Genomic DNA, 8829 nt, shown 5'->3' with positions numbered 1-8829 from the left:
AGAAGATTTATATTATTATAAAATATTTTTTTATTTTGAATAAATGCAGTTCTTTTTAACCTTTTATTCATCAAATATATTAGGCAGCAGAACTGTTTCCAACACAGTTTTCTGTTTTCCAACAGAATATTAGAATGATTTCTAAAGGATCATGTGATAGACTGGATGTCACATGTGACACTGAAGACTGGAGTAATGATGCTGAAAATTCAGCTTTGCATCACAGGAATAGATTATTTTTTAAAGTATTTTTTCAAATAGAAAACTTTTATTTTAAGTTGTAATAATATTTCACAATATTACTGTTTTTTTTCTGTATTTTTGATCAAATAAACGCAGCCTTGATAAGCATTAGAGACTTCTTTCAAAAATATATAAAAAAGGTAATGTTTCCAAACTTTTGACCTGTACTGTATATATATATATATATATATTAAATAATGTTGGTAACAAGACAGCTTACGGCACCTACTGACTTCAATACTATTTTTTTCCAATGGAAATCAGTTTGTGTCGTCAACTAACTGGTTACCAACATTCTTCGAAATATCTTCTTTTGTGCTCAACAGAAGAAAGAAACTCAGGTTTGGAACAACTTGAGGGTGAGTAAGTGATGACAAAAAAAAATTGTATGGGTGAACTGTCCCTTTAATATTGCACAATAAACAGTGGCCAAGCGGTTCAAAGTTTATTCTCTCAGATGCAGAACACAACTAATTAGACATATTTCTCTAAAACAAGTTCTATACTGTCAAAACACCAGATTTTATTTCTGCCATCCATACAGCTTCACAAACTTTCCTCAATCTTTTTTAGATTACTTCATCAAAATAAATACATTGGATTTTTAATCAAACTGTCATATAATATACTGATTAAATGACTCGAAATTCTGTTAAATGTCCCTCTATGAAATCTTCCAAATAAAGGTGAATTTATTAAATGTAAGTAAAATACCAGTTCTGTGGGTGGTCTCTTACAAATTCATTATACAGTTCTTCATCATTTGTGCAATCTTAGTTTAATTCCATTTCTAAAACTGAATTGGTATTTAACAAGCATGATCAGACATGAGTAAGTTTCTAAATTGGTGTTTCGCTTTTAACATTATACTCATACATTTTTATTTATATTTTACCATATAATAATAAAACAAGTCAGAAATGCCCTTAAGGTTTTACACAACCTGAAATATTTTAAAAACTTTGCAGGGACTGCAACAGCTTTTACATAACTAATATTGAATATACAGTACACACACACAAAAAAGGGGGGGGGGGGGGGGGGGGGGATGTATGCAGCAGAAAGCATAAATACCAGCAGAAAGAAAGCATATACAGAAAATATACAAGCATTTCATCCAATTTTTGAGAAAGAATGCACACATATGAAAGTAACCACAAGACAAGGTCCATTTAGAATCTTTTTTTAATTTTTGCATTTGTCTTGATGAATGTTTACAAAATGTATAAAACTAAGAGAGGATAAAGCAAACTAAGATATCCGAAAACACACAAATAAACAAACACATAATTCTAAAACTATAATAAATAGTGAAACATCAAAGCAGGATTCTATGAAGGGTTTTGCATTTTTGTTTGCATAAAGAAACACTCCTGATTCTGGAAGTGTCTGAAATTACACACACACACACACACACCTACGTCTAATGATATCCACTGTTTTGGTCCAGTAATCATGATCTGTGAATGGATCTCTCATATCAGGCGTAACGTTTGTACAGAGATCCTGTGTTTACAGTAGTGTATCTCGAGCTGCAACCGCTGATTTTGGTCACTATATTGGGCCTGAATCACTATGTGAACGCAAACGAGTGTATATTCTTCTGTATCTATGTGTTGGTGTGCATGTATGTATGCAGACATTTGTATGTACGCATTTAGTCTATATCCAGGTCGCTGTCTGAATCGGTAGGGTGAGTGACAGCGGCATTTCGAATAGACGAGTGTGAGTTTGGCTGGGAGTATTTCTCTGGAAGAAGGCCGAATTCCTGCAGCAGAGCTTCGACGTCTGTGGCGTAGAAATCATCTCCGAGCTGATCGGACACACGCACCAGATTCCCCACCAGCTCGCCTCCGCGGTACAGCAGCAGCGCCGGCAGAGCCGAACTGCGGAAGAGAGCGCTGGTGCCGACCGCAGAGCCGCGCACACGGCAGAACTTCACCTGCGGGTCACACACAGGAACAGAGATGAGCAGGAACCTTTCTCATGCATACCATAATCACTGACATATGGAATATTTTCCCATTTAGTTCTGTTCTGTTCCTCATTCAAAACCATCAAATGACTTTAGAATAATTTAAATGTAGCTAAGCAGTGTTATTTTAGTATCACTGAGACACTATTAGGTTGTTACTTTTATTAATTTATTTATATTAATTATATTTCAGAATTCATTTAGTTATTAGTTTTATTAATATTTTTAATGTTTTTTTTATTTTTCCACTTTAATTTTACTTAAAGGTTTAGTCATTTTGCTGTGTTTTATTCATTTTTATTTCATTTTTAGTTTTTTGGTACACCGTTTATAAAAAATAAAAATTAGAAATGTTGAAATAATCAAAAACTAGCTGAAATTTAAGTTTACGTTTTTTTTAATATATATATATATATATATATATATATATATATATATATATGTATTTTTTTTTTTTTTTTTTTCAGCAACCATTTAAATAACGAAAATCTATTTTAAAATTTATATATATTTTTTTTTAGCTTTAATTAACTACAATAACCCTAAATAAAAGTCATTTTCTCTGCTTTTTTGGGGCAGCTCTTTCCCAAGCTTGACAGACTTTATTATCAGCTACTTTCAATTATATGGAAAAAAAGCGGGTATAGATATTCGGTTAAAAATCTCCTTTTGTATTTCATAGAAGAAACCATGAGGGTGATTAAATGATAATCACTTTAATACTAACGAGTATTACAACAAATAATAATGATAATAGTACTAATCAATATTATTGTTAATAATAATAATAATAAAATATTATTCTTGTTAAATATTCAATTGCTAAACTGACCAGCATTAAACATATGATAAACATCATAAAACCTTAAGACAAATGAAAGATGAAACCATCTCTTCATGTGTTACCATTGGGTACTGCAGTGCCAGGCAGAGCAGGCTGCCATCCATGGCCTGGCAGGCGGGCACCTCTGGCTCATAGATGTGGACCAGCACCAGGGTGTTCTTGCCCTCCTCGTCGACAGCGCGCAGGAACTCCTCCCCCGAAGAGATGTCAACGACCTTTTCAAAGCGCCGCCCTCCACACAGCTGTCGCCGCAACGCCTCCATGCGCTGCAGACGATACTGCTGGAGGAAGGCCTCATCATCATCATCCTCCTCCTCTTCTTCATCCACACGGAGGTTCATCTGAAGACAGAAGAAAAGTAAAAAAGGAGAATGAATTTTGCTGCTGACATTCGGCACAGATCCTCAGCAAAGAACCCAAGAACCAGACAAGTCCTCCGCACAGACCTATGACCAGCTTCGCCTGTGTGTGATGAATCTGATCTTCAAGCAAAAGGAACTGAATTAAATATTTGAATGCTACGATTCACAATCTGATTTCTGACGTGAGATGCAGCCTGAAACATCTGCACTGACACTATTGGATGAGAACTGAACTGAGCTGGATGAGGAATGAGGATATCACTGTTTTCTGCAGCATTGCTTTATAGAGGAAATTAACTAATTTAATAATTGATGATCTTTACAACGGAACTTAGTGCTATTGTGAATTCCCAAAGGCTGTGATTCAATGAAATAAATATATGACCTGCTGGTTTAATACGTGCGCTTTAATTATTTACATGCATGTAGGTTGCGCGCAACTCCGTTCAAATGCTGCTCCACACGAACTGTTATGATTTACATGCGTGGAGCATCTCAAACTCTATCTCTGCATATGCTGTGAGTTTGGGTTGCTTATAACGTTCATCTGGAAACGCAATGTGCACCATTTCTTCAGATTTGTAATGTAAATAATTTATAAACCTATGTCAACAAGGGAGAATATACCAATATGTTTCTAAATATGCAAACTGTGCATCAAGATTTCAAAATAAAAGTTTTAACCCTCACTCTGAGTTTGCATGTTTTGATGTCCACATATTTTTATTCAAGAAATTACAGCGGCTGTAGCAGTTCTATCGTAAAGAAGTGGCCAAATATTAAAGATTAAAGTGAGACACTACAGGTGAATAGGGTAAAATGTTTAACTAGCAGATATCACCATGAAACTTTCCAAGTTGATTACCTACATTAAGATGAGAAAAATTTTTATTAAAAGTTCTCTGTAATTTAATGTTTAAATATGCAAATTAGGCAATATCTAATTAAATATGCGCTATTTTGCATATATTTTAAAAAACGAAATCTGAGTATTGGATAAAGCCAGGTTAAAAATTATTTTTTCATTGTGTTCACATATTAGATGGGAAAAAAATTACAGAGGGATTTATGGATATCTACTTTTGTTATCCTGTAAATCAGAATATACTGTCAATAGCCTTAAAAAAAATATTTTCGCCATGTTTTTTGGAATAAAATGTTATATAAATCAGGCTAGGAATAATATATTTAAAAATCCCTCTGTAAATGTCTTCATAATATAACTAGGTACAAGACTGGAAAGTTTGGTGTATATAGGTGCTACTGAAGTGGAGATTTCGTACTTGGAGTATGATAGAAAAGTCATTTTGAGAAAACAGGCTTTAAAGATTTATATCAGCCAATGAGATTGCGCATTCAGCCCTTTTACTTTCACGATTGGTTGCTGATAAAAAGGAAATGACCATATTTGGATCCGACAGCATTGTACAGTGAAGAGAGAGCTTTCCAGCGGTGCCTGTGATGACAGGAAGAAGACAGAGATCGCGGAGCAGCATTTGTTATTATACATAATGGACATAAGATGATTGTTTATATTATGTATATTATGTATTTTAACAGTGTTGTTCAATAAAACCATATGATTACTTGCTTTTGATACTTTATTTGTAACAAATATTATTATCTCATTATTATATATGTATTTTAAGTTATTTTAAAGGCTGAGCCTATTTTTAATACCACAAAAAAATATCTGATTACTCGATTCATCATCAAAATAAATCGCCCGATTACTCGATTTCCAAAATAATTGTTAGTGACAGCCCTAGTAAGGAGTGATTCTCACTTTGCCTGCGATCTTATCCTGCAGGTCCTTCTCTTTCTGTCTGTCAGCCTCTTCCTCCAGATGCGACTTGCAGGTCATGCTGAGTTTCTTGATGAGCCGCTCCATCTCTTTCTGCTGCTCCACGCGCTGCTCGTTCTCCAGCTGCTTGTATTTACGCCAGTCATTGATCACACCCTTCGGCCCTGTGGGAGAAACACACACATGGAGTCAGATGTCTCAACAGTCTTTACGGATGTGTTGTTGATGAACATGGAGGCAGCATCATTTACTTTCAAGTGAATAAAAATGAGGCTGTTGGGAACAGAAGTACAAATTGAAAAGAACACATTTCCCGTTTAAGCGTACCGGTGTTGACCGAACTGCCATCTGCACTGTAGTCGAGTTCCACATCCAGCACCTCCTGGTCACGGATGGTTTTGGATGCGTTCTCCTCTTCCTCATGGTCGCTCTCTTCATCTTCACTGCTGCTGTAGTAATACTGCAGCTTTTCTCCTAGAATCTTATCATCCAGCGTCGTCATGACTACACACCCTGAGACAAAGGTGACAGACACACACAGTTGGAGATATAACACACAGAGAAGGGTTAAAACTAGAAGTTTCATATGACATTAAGAAGCATCAAAACCAGCAGTTTAGCCAGGGTTTTTTATTTTATTTTTTCTCCGGTTAAGCAGAGAGCAAATTCCCATGACACAACACAGACTCTAAATAATTAAAGGTAACACTTTACAAGATTTAAATGGTTAACATTAGTTAATGCATATTAGGTTTCATGAACAATAAACAACATTCATCATTTATTAATCTAGGTTAATGTTATTTTCTAAATAATACACTCATGTTTATGTTGTAAATTATGTATAAATTAACTTAAGTTAATCCATTAATTCTACTTGAAATGTTAAGTACATTAGTATAGTATATTAATAAATTAACATTAATGTAATACATTCTGTAAAAGTATTGTTAATAGTACAAATACTACAATTGCATAATTTTGTTAAAATTAAATGTACAATAGAATGCAATAAATACAACATCAGTCTAATATAAAATGCAGGTATATTAGTTTAAAAATATTTTCTAAAAATACATTTACAATTGTGTGTGTGTTAGTATTAGGATGTTTATTTTCATGTCATATTTGTTTACAAAATCTGGGTTCGCTTCTCTCGTGCTTCTGGATTACTTGACCTTTTCTGGATCACATTTGAACAATAAAATTACACAAATTGAACACAATTTTATTTATACACTAACACTATCCTTTTGTTGCCCATCAAGTGTTGGATATTCCTTCAAGAAATGCAAATCTAGTTCAAAATAATCTCATGAGGGAAACAGACTGGAGCTGGTGAGAAATCCAATTAGCCCTCATCCCCTCTGGAGCTCATATCTAGGACTAATGGCTTTAAAACATATTTTTAACATGTAATAACTTCCATGTGAATGCATTCAATCATAAATTATATTTCGTAAGAAATATGTATACATTAATCCCGTCTGAAAAAGTAAACAGATACTAGCTAATCTGTCAAACATGATCTGCTACCTTGCTATATGCATCAGATTATGTTTGAGAAACATCAAACTATCTAAATGAATATTCAATACCATTCACTCACAGGGCTTCTGATTTGTCAATTAAAAGTTTACCAAAAACTAGATTATAAAAATGAGATTTTCTATGAATGTTTGTTAGCATGATATGTTAACATGCTAGTATACTAGCTAGTCGGTTAACGTAACACAACACGGTACTACTGATAAAATAAAGTATTTGTATTATAAATAAGAGGTGTTTTATGATTACTAAAGCATTTATAAACTGGGAACCCGATTGAATCTTACCAAAATCCGGCTTCTTTTTCGTTGCTATTCGCTGAAAGCAGCCACTTCAGATTCTACACTGCCTTTACAGCGCAAGCAGGCGTACTGACCAATCACAGTGCAGAAGAGATGACTGACATGAGTTTACGCCAATGAGAGCTTCAAGCGATTGACAGAAGGCGTTTCAAATGGTTTTTTTTCAGCCTTTTGTTTTCAACCTTTTGTTTTCAACCTTAAAGACACAAACCACCTTCTGTTCTTTCTCTCTCTCTCTCTCTCTCTCTCTCTCTCTCTCTCTCTCTCTCTCTATATATATATATATATATATCAACAAAAATTAACGCAAGTTTGCATTAATCTTGTTCAGTATTTTTTATAACAATCTTCATTGAGTTGTTAGAGAAACTTAAATTGTTTCATAAATACCGGTTATTTAGTTAGTTATTCAAACAAATGTTAAGAGTAATTTCAACATCATTGAGTTGGAACCATTTAATCTGATATATTTCGGATTAAATAAACAGCTAGCAAAGCATGTGTTAAATCTAACTTAATTAGCATGCACATTTCATGAACCATGTAAGATATTTGTCACTGTGTTGATTTTTATGTGGTTGGTGTAGAGTTCACCTTCATGTAAAACCCCAGCCCACAACCTACCAATGAGAATTACTCAGAAACAGAACCCAGGACTAAAAGAAGAAAAAACAAAACCAAATAGGTGACATTTTCATTTCAGAAGACCAGTCATGCCATTTGTATACTTCTCAGAAAGTGCATCTTAACCCACAATCCAAGCCACAAATATATGAAGAGCTCATATTAAATGTGTGCATTAAATGCACAATTATATATGCTTCTTCTTAATCTGTTTTGTAACAATATGGCCATAAATCAAATTTAACATAATTTTACATTTACATATGCAGAAGGCATACAAGAAGCATCATGTTTGTCCTACTTACACACACACCACACGCACACGCACTCGCACACACACACACGCACGCACGCACACACCTGCATGCACTGTGACACACAACACACTGGTGTTCTTCTTATCTTCTTGCAAGTAACAGTTTAAAAATAGTTCTCTGCATAGACTGACTAACAGAGAAAATAAAAATAAAATACTATTAACTATGACTTTTTTTCCTCAATAAACTCCAAATTTCTGCTTATTACTGTAATAGTAATTAAGGGATGTAGAATATGCTCATGCAGAATAAGGCATTAATATGTGCTTTATAACTTAACAGCCAATATTCTAGTAATATGCTAATAAGTAATTAATATTGGACCCTAAAGTGTTTCTCCTCAAAACTCTATGTAGCAACAAAATAGATAGCAACATGTAAACATGCAAAACTATGAAGAACAAAAAAACACAACAACACATCCCTCACATCTACGGTACTGGCAATGACCATATTTGCCATTCTAGCGCAGTTTCTTAGTCTTCTGATAAAAGACTTTCTCTCCCTCCTCTAGGCAGTCGTCTCTCAGTTCTGTTGAAATAACAAATGTAAGAACTTAAGTGGCTATAAATAAGTATGACAATTAAAAGTTTGAGGGTGTACAACATGTGCTATTTACTGTACACAGAATAGTGAAAGTTCTCTCATCTAAAGTACTGCTACTGTGTGCTGTAATTATACTGTGTGTGTAAGTAGTATAAAACCCTGTAGATTAGCCTGTAGACCAACTTCCCTGGTCATGCCTGCAGAAGAACATTGTAACGGTCACCAGCTGGAGTGCCCTTGAGAGCCACCAGAGGGCACTCCACA

The 8829-nt window shown here is 34.4% G+C and overlaps 1 protein-coding gene across 1 annotated transcript; it reads right to left on the bottom strand.

The window, feature by feature from the left end:
* Nucleotides 1-1410: 1410 nt before the first annotated feature.
* Nucleotides 1411-7166, bottom strand: pdcl (phosducin-like). The gene is made up of 5 exons (XM_084138185.1): nucleotides 7064-7166; nucleotides 5556-5741; nucleotides 5211-5392; nucleotides 3125-3403; nucleotides 1411-2185 (listed from the first exon to the last, which is right to left on the bottom strand). The coding sequence occupies exons 2-5, from the start codon at nucleotides 5728-5730 to the stop codon at nucleotides 1901-1903; spliced, it is 921 nt and encodes a 306-aa protein (XP_083994311.1). The 5' UTR covers nucleotides 5731-5741; nucleotides 7064-7166; the 3' UTR covers nucleotides 1411-1900.
* Between the last annotated feature and the right edge of the window lie 1663 nt (nucleotides 7167-8829).

Source organism: Abramis brama, assembly GCF_963993115.1.
Source record: "Abramis brama genome assembly, chromosome: 15".
In the NCBI taxonomy this organism is placed as follows: domain Eukaryota; kingdom Metazoa; phylum Chordata; class Actinopteri; order Cypriniformes; family Leuciscidae; genus Abramis; species Abramis brama.
This window is presented reverse-complemented; position numbering and strand designations above follow the sequence as displayed.

What these genes read in the sequence shown, in the direction of transcription:
- pdcl (XM_084138185.1), bottom strand. Translation starts at nt 5,730, where the DNA reads ATGACGACGCTGGATGATAAGATTCTAGGAGAAAAGCTGCAGTATTAC. An exon ending in AGGATAAGATCGCAGGCAAA is followed by an intron (nt 3,404 to 5,210) that starts GTGAGAATCACT and finishes TTCTGTCTTCAG; the next exon opens with ATGAACCTCCGTGTGGATGA. An exon ending in TGGCACTGCAGTACCCAATG is followed by an intron (nt 2,186 to 3,124) that starts GTAACACATGAA and finishes TGTGACCCGCAG; the next exon opens with GTGAAGTTCTGCCGTGTGCG.